Source organism: Cebidichthys violaceus, unplaced genomic scaffold (genome assembly GCF_023349555.1).
Source record: "Cebidichthys violaceus isolate CVI_PGR_0920_01 unplaced genomic scaffold, fCebVio1.0.p SCAF_22, whole genome shotgun sequence".
NCBI lineage: Eukaryota > Metazoa > Chordata > Actinopteri > Perciformes > Stichaeidae > Cebidichthys > Cebidichthys violaceus.
The window spans coordinates 277665-290896 of record NW_027176395.1 but is presented as its reverse complement, the minus strand read 5'-3'; the positions used below and the strand labels follow the sequence as shown (position 1 = coordinate 290896).

General features: G+C 43.9%; 1 protein-coding gene across 4 annotated transcripts in view; it reads right to left on the bottom strand.

Annotated features, from left to right (window-relative positions):
- kcnh5b (potassium voltage-gated channel, subfamily H (eag-related), member 5b) overlaps positions 1-12799 on the bottom strand; it is a 91476-nt gene extending 78677 nt beyond the window's left edge. For all 4 annotated transcript variants that reach the window (XM_068718156.1, XM_068718158.1, XM_068718157.1 and 1 more), the window contains exons 1-4: positions 12655-12799; positions 5246-5369; positions 3043-3149; positions 1094-1222 (exon numbers count right to left, since the gene is read on the bottom strand). In XM_068718156.1, the coding sequence (XP_068574257.1) occupies positions 1094-1222; positions 3043-3149; positions 5246-5369; positions 12655-12727 (433 nt within the window). In that variant the 5' untranslated portion in view covers positions 12728-12799. The remainder of the gene's footprint in view (positions 1-1093; positions 1223-3042; positions 3150-5245; positions 5370-12654) is intronic.
- Positions 12800-13232: the final 433 nt, after the last annotated feature.

Below are 13232 nucleotides of genomic sequence, written 5' to 3'. Positions count from 1 at the left end.
GATGAAATAAAGAACTACGATTTGCAGCGAGCAGAAATGTTCTGAGACTTCTCGGCGGGAGAGAAAGAACCGAAGAGGAAGAAGCAAGAGGAAGGAAGGAAGGAAGGAGGACAACTTAGTGAAACAAAAGAGGAGATGAAGAAGACTATGAAAGGGAAGAAGGGGACAAGGAGGAGAGTGAAGATAGCAGAAGGGAAGAAAAAGGATACAGAACACAGCTGTGCTTTCAGCGTGTTAGCATGTTCACAAGGACAATGCTAACACGCTGATGTTTAACAGGTGGAATGTTCACCATCTTAGTTTAGCGCGTTAGCGTGCTAATATTTGGTAATTAGCAGTTAACCCAAAGTACAGAGAAGGCGGATGGGAATGTCAGGAATTCTGCAGGTAAAGTTTTGGGTCGGATTAATAATTTTGACACAGAGATGAAGAGTCACTGAAATATCTCCAAATCATCTTGAGCAGAACATGAATTTCTGCACCAAATTTCACAGCAATCCATCCGCTTAGTTGTTAAGATATTTCAATAAAACACAAACATGGAAGGGGAAGGAGGAAGAAGACGAGAGAAGAAGAAGAAGACGAGAGAAGAAGAAGAAGACGAGAGGAGAAGAAGAAGAAGACGAGAGAAGAAGAAGAAGAAGAAGAAGAAGAAGACGAGAGAAGAAGAAGAAGAAGAAGAAGACGAGAGGAGAAGACGAGATAAGAAGAAGACGAGAGAAGAAGAAGAAGACGAGAGGAGAAGACGAAGAAGAGCAAAAAGTTGACGGAGGAGGAAGATGAAGAAACTTGATATGTCCAGTCAGAACTACATTGCTGGGCCTTGTACTCGTTTGGTTTCCACTCTCAACATGTTGTCACGCGTCCTCCCCGTCTCTCCTCCAACTCTTTACTCCTGAATAATGAAACGTCATCTCCTCCGGTGGCTCGGTGCAGCGAGCTGCACATCATGTTCTCTGAACACCAGGCTCTTCAAAAGACGTCTGGAAGAACATCGTTCTCGACACGCCTCTCTCCCTTTTACATGATACTGTGAATTATCCAGAAATAAAACAGGGAGGGGTTTGTTGAGTCAAAGCAGGGAAGCACTCACCTTTGGTGGTTTCGTCTTCAATAGGCTGCTTGAAGAGCGTGATGTCCTTGAAGGTGCAGAGGAACAGAACCACCTTGTCATTCTCGTTCCTGATGGGAGCCACTTGCATGTAGAACCACACTGGACTTCCTGCGGAGACGTCAGAGAAATCTTAGCTGTGCGTCCTCCGAATAAAGACGGGAAACGGGGAATCTAGAGCCGGACGGTTTGGTTTGTCCGTTCTGGGCTACTGTAGAAACACGGCGTTTCTGAGGACTCAACAAAAACACTCTTAAGGTTATTATAGACTAAAGAAAACATACTTAATGTGTCTTACCTGAAATAAACCATTTCTGAGAGAGCTAAATATTGTTTATAGTGCACCGTTTATGCAGTTAATAAACAATAATTCAATGCATGCAAACTTTGCTGGAGCAATCTGACCACGACCGGCAACTTGTTTTGAATTATTGGGTCAATAACAGCTCCTCCATGTCCTTTGTGCATCGCATTGATTAACTAAAGTGTCCATCGTCAGCAGAACCAGAACTCTAGGACTTTGGAGTGTATTTTGTTGGTCACTTCCCCTTCAGGAGCTCACTGCACTGCACTCACAATCTGCTCAGAGTTACTGCGCAGGTTTTGTTGAACCGGGACACCGCTCCAGGATCCACTCATCATGAATCCTGTTCAATTAACCCTCCGGTGACCTTTTGAGAACATAACGAGCGACGAGTCGTTCTGCACGACGCCGCCGCCTGATGAACCCACTAATCCTCATGAAGAACGATCCGACCCTCAGCGTTGATCGTTTCTTAACCCGCCGTTTGAAAACAGCCACGATGTTCAGGTCATCTCTTTGAGGGAACTCTGCGTTTCTTTCTGCACACAAGAACCTGGAACCCGCTGAGGTTCTGTGTGGCTTTACTACCTCCTCACACTTTACAGAGAACACAAGTCTCATTTATATCTCCAGCCTCCGTGAGAGCCCCGTTCTCCCGATCCTTGTCAGCAAATTTGAGAAGTTTAAATATTGATCTTTTCATTTTTCTCTTCACCGTTCCTCCCTCCTCCGCCTCGCATTCTGCACTCGTAGGTGATCACTCTTGGGAGACAGGAACATTTAGGACTATTTATGTCTGCCCACTTCGTCCACCGTGCTCCTCCACAACGCTGCCGATCCAAAGACTCAGCGCCGCCCGACCACACCGGACAGAAGGTTCTGTTCCTCCGCCCGATTGGCCCGTTGAAGCTACACGTCATCTGTGTTTTTGACATCATTTGCATTCATTAAATCGACTCCCATAAAAAAGGTTTTATCTGACTCCATCCATTATCTGAATACGTCTCGTCTCAACGCGTCACATACGGACTCTGATGAGATGCTGCTGTGAGTGATGTGTGAACAAGCTCCTCAGTAGAAAGCTTCAGCACACAGAGAGGAATGAAGGTGTGAAGTTTGGTGGATGTCAGAACTACTGAAGTGGAGATTTCTGGATCAGAGTGTGAGAAAAACTCCATTGATAGAAAAGCTCCTTTAAAGAGACGTTTAGTTAAAGTCCAGACATTTAGAAGAGTCTCCAGGTGAAGAGGGTCACAACATGAACTAGTAGATATCACCATCAAACTTCACCACTTCATCACTCACAGCAACACCAGTGTTTATTCTATTACCAGTTTACTGAAATGTTATACATTATATATGCAAATAAGCATCGTCTAATGGTAACTTCTGCAGAAATCCACAGACGTAAACAGAGTAGTTAAAGAAACATGAATGTGTATTTTGGATGTTTTCTTTCCTCTAGTCTGAAAGAAGACGAGTGCATGAATAAATAAACTGTGTGTTAAATAACAATTGGAATTGTTGTCTTGAATTGTGATGCTCCTAAAAATGTAGTTTATATCCTCACGAGTGGCTCTGTTGTCATTTAAAACGCACTAACGAGTGACGCCGGTGCAGCACTCACTGTTCTTCCTGTACAGCAGGACTTCAAAGCAGTTGGACTCGTAGTTGTCGAACGTCTGTCGGACTTTGTCGATGCTCTTCTTGTCCGTCAGCTCTCCGTACATGAAGCTAGAAAGAGGAAACGGAGAGACGGTCAATACCAGCGTTACAGTATATCACATGCGTTGGGAGCGGCATCGTCGATCCGTTGTCTCACCATAAAGGCTTTTTATGGAGGAAATTGATGCAGCGGCATAAATTGCGCTCACAGAGAAGGATCGTTGATTTGTTTTTCCGGTCGGTGCAGCCTGCAGGTCTCCCTCTGAAGGACCGAGGACGTTTTAATCTGAGCTAATATATCTAGTCCAAGTGATTACTTTCTTTCCCCAACACACACACACACACACACACACACACACACACACACACACATTTTGGATATTTTATTTGGACTAGTCTGAAAAACATTGCGTTTGTCTCGTCTTGAACATTCATTGGACCTGTTGGTTTAAACTGTATTGCTCCTTTAACATTGATTATAATCTAACAAGTCAATCTTTTATAATGAAAGTTCATTAACAACAGTCCCAGCCACACTGTTAGTAATTTAACACGTGTTCTTTATGAATAACTAATGTGAACATGGGTAACATTAAATAAAGGAGCGCCACAATGCTGTATTTTGTGGAGTTTGTTCAGTCAGAAAAGAGGAGCACAGATGCTTCATTCAATAAGGAGACGTTAAGGCTGCTCAGGACTACACTGGTTTACAGCAGAGTGAGGAAACGAGGAGCTTAAGCAGCCTTCAGCTAGGACGCTCACAGGTTGAGAGGGAAGCTCGTGAGGGAGCCCCGTGATGAAACTAGATTTGCACTTAAAGTTTCCTTCCACATTTCAATTTAAAAACGGGAAATCCAGGGATTTTGGGACACGAAGCAAGGCCCCCCATCAGAAGGTATCTATGGAGACTTGTTTTTCCTTCATAACTTCTCACATCGTTTTGAGGCCCAAAGAGTAAAAACTTTAAAATGCAGAGGTGTGTAGCAGTCAGTGAAGACGCACGTTTACAACATCGCCACAGTCCAGCAGAGACGCGGTGGACCCTGACCCCCAAACTGAGGGGTCTCCTTTTGCACTACAGTACCTGTGTGATTATGTGAGGCCCACTGTTCTGTTTCTTTTATTCACACGTTGCTTGAAAAGACTAAAGTCCGGTTCAGGCAACAAAACCACAAACAGGTTGCTTCTCAAATGTCTCTAATGAGACGAATCTCAGAGCCCCGGTCTCACTTATAGCTCGAAACCTTTTTAAGCCGCCGGCTATAGTCAAGGCCAACCCCCCCCCCCCCCCCCCCCCCATCAGATCTGAGAGGCGCCAGAGGAGACGAGTCGTCCTTTGGAGTCAAATTTTAAAAACGTCCTGACTGACAAGCGAGCAGGACGGCGTCCTCGAGCAGACCGAGCTCCTCTGGCAGCACAAAATTGGATTCATTTCAGACTCTCGCGGAGCAGTGATCTCTCTCTCTCTCTCTCTCTCTCTCTCTCTCTCTCTCTCTCTCTCTCTCTCTCTCTCTCTCACACACAGCGAGCGCCAGAAGCCTTTTCTTTTTTTTTCCTGGTACAGTGCGACAGCTCCACACTTTCCCTGCATGATATAATAGCAGCGATGAAGCAGTAAACGAAGTTAGCATCATGTAAACAGCTCTCCAGAGCAGCACCACGCGGCTCTAAGTGATCACTACGGAGGAGCAGGAGCAGGAGGGTACAGGAGAGTGTCACTTCCTCTCTCACTGCTTACATAATAGATGGAACTGAATAAAATAGACATATTCAGTGAATAAATGAAGCTGGACCTGGCTACTGTGGTGTGGTTTTAAGTCATAAAGAAGCTGCAGAGGAAAAAAAGTGTGTTTTTTTTTGTATTAGTTCTGCTTTAAATGAAGCATTCAAACCATTAACAAAAAGAGCGTGAACCCAGGGGTTAAACACGACATATGCTTGCTTTAGATTCAGCACGTGGATGCACACGAACATGATTGCGTATTTAGCTACGCTGTGAGTGCAATTATAATAAAGAAACAAGACTGAAGAGTCATTATCACTCCATTACCTCACGGTAGCTAATTAAGCTTTGATCCGGAGTTAAACATTAGTAATTGTGCACATTTACCACGCCGAGATGTTCAGTAATGAATACAGAAATATGAGCAGAAAAGGGGTTTTACCTGCATGTGCTGCTCTTCTGCATGACCTCGGCCCTGTGGAAGCCAGACAGCTTGCAGAATCCGTCATTGCTGTAAACTACAGGCCACTCCACGATCTGGGCGTTTCCCAGGAGGAAGCTGGTTTCTGACGGACGGACAGGACAGAGAGAGGACGTCGGCATCAAATATGAAACGCAGATAAAAGGCTGCAAAGCTTCTCAACCTCTGCAGGAAGACTGTACTAATAAACTGGTCTAGGCAGAGGAATTCAAACCCTTACTCAAATACAAGTATGTGAGTATTATCAGCAAAATGTAGCTAAAGTATAACTGCTGCATTAATGTTGCATTTTATCTCTTTTATTTCCTGTCGGTTCGTTTAATCTGCATCCATGCATCATACTCTATAAGATCGGTTTGTAGCGCCGCTGTCCTGTGAGAACCTCGTACCTCTAAAGAGAACAAACAGCCTGAAAACTTCAGCTTGTTTTCACAAAACTCTCATGTGGATGTCGGTTTTTGAGTCCAAACGTGGCCATTAACCACCGACTGTCTGTGAGAAGTGGACGTAGTCATGGTGACGTCACTCGTTGGTTTGTGGACTGATGTTTTGAAGCCTCCAGTTTGGATTACGACCGTCGACGTCTTTGTTTTTGTTGCAGCCAGTGAACAGGAAGTGACCACATCTGGACTGAGGAGGAGTGACGTAGAGACGCCGTATCCGTCTCTGGTGTCGACCTGTCAATCAGTGTGTAGCCCCGCCCCTAAATCATCCCCTCTTTCTGGTCTGTTTGACTCTAAATGGAGCATAATGTACTAAATGAACATCATGCTGTATTGAAGAAGACTGTAAACTAGAGATTGAGACCATAAACTCATGTTTACAATGTTTACTGAGGGAATAAATCAAGAGAGAAGTAGAGTCATTTTAGACTAGACTTCTATACAACCAGAGGAGTTTAAACTAATGTTAAACTATATGTATATTAACTTTTAAATCATTAAACGGCCTCTCTTCGTACTACGAGAACAAAAACGTGAGCTGCCGTGGCTGAGTCGCTCTGTTCCCAGCCTGTCTGGTTCAAAGCGCTGGTTAGCATCATAGCTAGGCTAACATTAGCGTTTAGCAGCAAGTAGCCAATCAGAGGCCAAGTAGGGGCGGGTCATCCCACAAGGCGTACTGGGGGAAAGAAGTCTTCGGCCCATGAAGGAGCCAATTGGATGGAAAGCTTCAATGCTTCATGAAGCTTCATCTCGCCATCACGAGTAAAAGGCCTCCGCTTGCTTCTAGAAAATCACCTCCACCAACAGATGACGGACATAAAATGACCTCACTTTAGTGTAAAAAGCTACGTGGCCACACAAGGCAGTTAGCTAACAAGCTAATCAATAAAAGCCACCTTTTTAACACCACCAGGTCCATCTTCACTTACTTAAATCCACCCGTCACCTCTCTTCTGAGACACAGCCACTCCAGCTGCAGAGAGTCGGCCATGTTTGTTACAACCTGCTAAAAGCCCTGCCTTCTTATACATGAAGGCCCCCCCCCCGCTTCTTCAATATATGATATTCGGCCTCGTGTTTGCACATATTATCTTGTCTTCTTTGTGATATTTGTACATAGTGGGGTAAAAACATTTCACTACACAATGTAGAGAGATGTTGCGTAGGCCTACGTGACAAAAAATAACTTTCTTTCATATAGTTTCTCTCAAACTGAAATAAACTAAAAGTGTCCTCTAAAATTAGCTGTTTTATACAATAAGAGAGACAGAAACACTCTCCATTCGCTGTGTTTTAAAGACACTCAAACATTCACGAGTTGACAGTCTGCTGCTGTCTAATTAAAACCCAGAAGACTTCAGCAACTGACTGAAGTATCAGACGTTGTCCTTGAAATCACCAACAACAAAAACACCCAAAAAACACAATACACAGACATGGAAACATGGTGAGAACTATAGGAATTTCCAAAGCTTGGTTTCTAAAAATATGTTCTCTTATATTTTTCCTTTCTATTAAAGTTCAAGTCTTTTTTTTTATAGCAAACTGGACCCAGCGGCTTCATTGAAAGGTCAGAAAACGATCTCCTGCTTTAGAAGAAGGTCTGCACTTTATAAAAACAGGTAAATGCAAACTGTAATTAATAAGCTAAAACTGCAAACAACGTCTTTCAACACCTGCCAAAGCTGCAGGTAACTTTGGCAGGAAATCATTCAACATGAACTCCTCTTTTACCCCCCCCAAAAAAATAAATAGTTGGCTGGTGAATCAGTGAATTTTGAGATGAAAAGACGAGATGCAACAGCTCTTCAAATGCCCAAAAAGCCTCACAAGCGTGCCGTGTTTCCCCACAGTACAGTATGTAACAGATGACAACATTGGAAGTTGTGACAGCAGGTTTTCCAGACCGATGAGTAAAACCCTCCAACAGCATATCTGATTCATAACAAAACAATAACGTGGTTCTGTAGCTTTCAAACTCCTTCCATCAGCCACAGAAATACAGGGAACAACTATATGGTACACTCATTTTCACTGCAGTTTACAGTAAGCGAAGTCCTCTTCTTTTTTTTTAACGAGGACGAATCTTAAAGTGCTTCCACGGCTGAAGACTGGAGACAGAGAACGGCTTCAGTTCCTCGTCAAGAAAGGTCTGTCTGACATCAAGGTGAAGAGGGGAAAATATTCTAAATGCAACGTTCACTTAAACCGATATCGATTCTTTTAGGGGTCTTAAATACGTCCACAGCAGAACGTTCTGGTTCTCCATCAACTGTAGTAAAACACTGAAGTACTTCATACATCCACACTTCTAAACATCCAAACTATCCTTTTTTTACAATACGGTCTTTTTCCTTTGGCGCCACTCACAGGACAAACTCCGCTCCTCTAAGAACAGAGAAGCTGTGAATCAATTCCTCCAACTCTTCTGTTTTACACAAACATTTTCTTCAAATAAAAACGTGTGTGTGAACAAATCAGGCTGCAGTGCATTGTGGGTAAGCCATGAGCGGGTCACACCTTCCAACGCAGGACAGTCCAGAACAATATCGGCCTCATCTGTCCTCCGCCTCGCTTTCCAAACAATCAGCACAAAACAAAAAAGGAACTTTAGTGACTTAAATTCATCATCTGCAGCCTCACGAGTGACCTTTTGGTTTCAAAGAGCTGAGTAAGACTAAACAGAACCATCCTGACCTTTGCTGCTCTGCTCTTTCATCACAACCAATTACTTAGCTGAACCGAGGTTCGACCAGTCGGGCTGCCCTGAAGTCCTTCAGCAACAGAAGCGCTCAAAGCCTCCGAAAACATCAAACCCCCTGCGATGACATCATTCAGCGTTCTCAACAACGGCTCTCGTTCAATCGTCGGCGATGTTCAGTGGGAGGCTACATGAGACCTTTCTAATCTCAGATCCAATAATTCACACTTCAAATTTAAAAGAGACTCAAGTGAAACAAAGAACGCTTTCATGCAGAGAAAATGTGTTGCTGCCTGCAGAAACCTCCAATCCACAAAACCTCCAGACTGTCAACCAACACGCTTCAACTCCCTGCAGTCAATATTGACCCGACCACATTTCATGAATATGTTAAAATACCACGTCGTGACAGATTAGTGCATATCATGGACGTTTTGAAAGAAAAGCACTGAGGAAAGTTTTTTTTGTTAGTTTCTTTTTCTATATTTATCATGTTGTTTATCGACTTCACGTTAGTCTATAAAGGAACTCCACCACGGTCACATGACTTCACGTTAGTCTATAGAGGAACTCCACCACGGTCACATGACTTCACGTTAGTCTATAAAGGAACTCCACCACAGTCACATGACTTCATGTTAGTCTATAGAGGAACTCCACCACGGTCACATGACTTCACGTTAGTCTATAAAGGAACTCCACCACGGTCACGTGACTACATGTTAGTCTATAAAGGAACTCCACCACGGTCACGTGACTTCACGTTAGTCTATAAAGGAACTCCACCACGGTCACGTGACTACATGTTAGTCTATAAAGGAACTCCACCACGGTCACGTGACTTCATGTTAGTCTATAAAGGAACTCCACCACGGTCACGTGACTTCATGTTAGTCTATAGAGGAACTCCACCACGGTCACGTGACTTCACGTTAGTCTATAAAGGAACTCCACCACGGTCACGTGACTTCACATTAGTCTATAAAGGAACTCCACCACGGTCACGTGACTTCATGTTAGTCTATAAAGGAACTCCACCACGGTCACGTGACTTCATGTTAGTCTATAAAGGAACTCCACCACGGTCACGTGACTACATGTTAGTCTATAAAGGAACTCCACCACGGTCACGTGACTTCATGTTAGTCTATAGAGGAACTCCACCACGGTCACGTGACTTCATGTTAGTCTATGGAGGAACTCCACCACGGTCACGTGACTTCATGTTAGTCTATAAAGGAACTCCACCACGGTCACGTGACTTCATGTTAGTCTATAAAGGAACTCCACCACGGTCACGTGACTTCATGTTAGTCTATGAAGGAACTCCACCACGGTCACATGACTTCATGTTAGTCTATGAAGGAACTCCACCACGGTCACATGACTTCATGTTAGTCTATAAAGGAACTCCACCACGGTCACGTGACTTCACGTTAGTCTATAAAGGAACTCCACCACGGTCACGTGACTTCACGTTAGTCTATAAAGGAACTCCACCACGGTCACGTGACTACACGTTAGTCTATAAAGGAACTCCACCACGGTCACGTGACTTCATGTTAGTCTATAAAGGAACTCCACCACGGTCACGTGACTTCATGTTAGTCTATAAAGGAACTCCACCACGGTCACGTGACTTCATGTTAGTCTATGAAGGAACTCCACCACGGTCACATGACTTCATGTTAGTCTATGAAGGAACTCCACCACGGTCACATGACTTCATGTTAGTCTATAAAGGAACTCCACCACGGTCACGTGACTTCACGTTAGTCTATAAAGGAACTCCACCACGGTCACATGACTACACGTTAGTCTATAAAGGAACTCCACCACGGTCACGTGACTTCACGTTAGTCTATAAAGGAACTCCACCACGGTCACATGACTTCATGTTAGTCTATGAAGGAACTCCACCACGGTCACATGACTTCATGTTAGTCTATAAAGGAACTCCACCACGGTCACGTGACTTCATGTTAGTCTATAAAGGAACTCCACCACGGTCACGTGACTTCATGTTAGTCTATAAAGGAACTCCACCACGGTCACATGACTACATGTTAGTCTATAAAGGAACTCCACCACGGTCACGTGACTTCACGTTAGTCTATAAAGGAACTCCACCACGGTCACGTGACTTCATGTTAGTCTATGAAGAAACTCCACCACGGTCACATGACTTCATGTTAGTCTATAAAGGAACTCCACCACGGTCACGTGACTTCATGTTAGTCTATAAAGGAACTCCACCACGGTCACGTGACTTCACGTTAGTCTATAAAGGAACTCCACCACGGTCACGTGACTTCATGTTAGTCTATAAAGGAACTCCACCACGGTCACGTGACTTCATGTTAGTCTATGAAGGAACTCCACCACGGTCACGTGACTTCATGTTAGTCTATGAAGGAACTCCACCACGGTCACATGACTACATGTCTCCTCCACTAAGCTAAAGGAGGATAGTGTTCTAGTGAGGACGTTGAGTCGTCTCATTCACACTTTTTTTAAAACACGTAGAAGCTTCTAAATTGGCCAGAGGGGTATTTAAGTAAACGTTTAAATCTCTTCAGTTTGTGTTAAACACAGATCTGATTTCAGACATCTAAACACAAACACATTCAGAAAACACTTTAACTTTCAGACCAGAGAACAGGAAGTGCAAATATGCCGGCTCATTTCTGAGTTTTAAGACCCACAGCTCATTCTACTGAGCATCGGCCTGAAGCACTGAAATAAAGTTTTACTGGCTGCCAAAACAATATGCTGAAATATATTGAAATGAATACAAAACAAAAATCTTGTTATAGCTTTGTTTTTGGGAAGTATATTTATACCAATTAATAAAGAGTATTTATTGCCACTTTTAATATATCTATATTTGGAAACTGTCTCTCATATGAGCTAAAGTATAAGTTTAAAGTATAGTTTAGTTTTTTCACTCCATCTCTACTAGTTTTGATGTCTGCATCGAAAAGCTCATCGCTGTTTTCTTCAGCAGCTTTGCTATAATTCAGACTTTGCCAATAAAGTATCCAGTAACAGTTAGTTTCAGCCCTGTAGACATTCAGCAGCAGGTAAACTAGAAGTTCCACCCTGTAAATATCATCCAAGTGGTCCATGTTACAGTTTTAGCCTCCAAGATTCTCCAAACGTAAAGGCTGCTGATCTGATCTCAAACGGCCTCAAAGTCCCACAACAGTCTCTTCACATCATTCCAGCTAATTGCTCGTGTGACCGATCAAGCAGAAAATAAACAGACAGCAAACTACGACCTTTGGCGCTCCAATTAGCGCCGAAACTCCCCCAAGAGATCCGCACAACAGTCCCTCCTTCAGGAACAGGAAGGCACAAACAAGAGAAACGCTGCAGCCCTCCTCATCCTCGAGCCCGGCTTTCACTTCGGCCGGTTCTCCGCTGACTTTTCTGGGAAAGTAAAAAGGAATCAATTTAATCAGAGGGATGTGGAGAGGGAGAGCGCGCGTTGGTGCCAAAATCCGGCGCACTTTACAGCGCAGGAAAGACACGAGTCCTGATCAAAAAACACAAAACCGCAGCTGAGTAAAAGTGAACACATTGAGATGATGAATAACTGAGCAGATATCTATTATTCACTTCACTTTGTCCCCATAAAACGCAGCATTAGTTACATAATGACGGAGCTCACATGTTGGTCGTTTATTCACTTTAAACTCCCTAAAATAATCATAATATTTGGAAGATGCGGAGTCCAACAATGATCAGATGGTGTTTAATGAGCAAATGCATACTTTAACTCTTCCGTTAAGGTGGCGTTTGTGCAGCAGCGTCGCTGTTTTGGTCTCACAGTGATGATTTGTGATAATTTAATCTCGTAAAGTCGAGCAGAATATTGGAGTCAGTGGATAAAACGGTGCGTAAACGGGGACTCCCAGTGAGCATCTTACCGATATGAACAAAAAAAAAAAGAATTTTCCTCAAAACTGAAAAACACGTTGCTCCCCGTGGAAATATTCCCTTCACGTGAAACTTAGATAACCATACTTAAAATGATAAGAGGCGGTAAACTCCACTGCGGAATAAATGCGGGTGTAAAGTGAGATGATGTGGGTTTCATCCTCCACCAAACCTCCGTGGTTGCTTTGGTATAATAAAAACAGCACACTGTATTCCAGCAGTGTCCCGGTCCTGGTGAAACCAAACCCAAAAACAAGCCTCGCTCCGGCCGCGCGCGGACTCACCACTTGATCGGCGGACGATGTTCTCCAGAAAAGTGTTCTGCGGTGCCACAAGCCCTCTCTTTCCCCCGGGCATCCTGCTGCGGGCGGGCGGAGCTGGTGTCGGTCCGGGTCTGTGGCGGTGCGTCTGCTGCTCGGAGGTCGGTACTGACGCTGGCTCTCAGTCGGACCGGTGGAGAAGCTCATTGTAACCGTGCGCTCTGGCTGCTCGGGGCGCACTGAAGCCGCGGCGGCGGCGCTGCATCCCGCTGCCCGACCGGAGCGCCAGGACGCATGCGTGCCTATATGACTGCTGCGCGCTCGGTCCTCAAAATATTGATGGCCAGAAATAATAACACACCACTTTTATTTGAGACATTGTTTCAATCTGTATCTTTAAATAAATCTTAATCTCATTCATTAACATTATTATTATTAAGATATTCCTCATTGCCAGTGTTTCAGTTAATTTTTAAGTTTCATTAAATCTTAAGTAAAGAAGTAAAAAGGAAAAGTAGAGTTTACATGTTGTCATTTGAACGTGAATTCATCATTTCAAGGGATAACTGTAAAGAGAAATGTTATATTTATCAGTTATAACT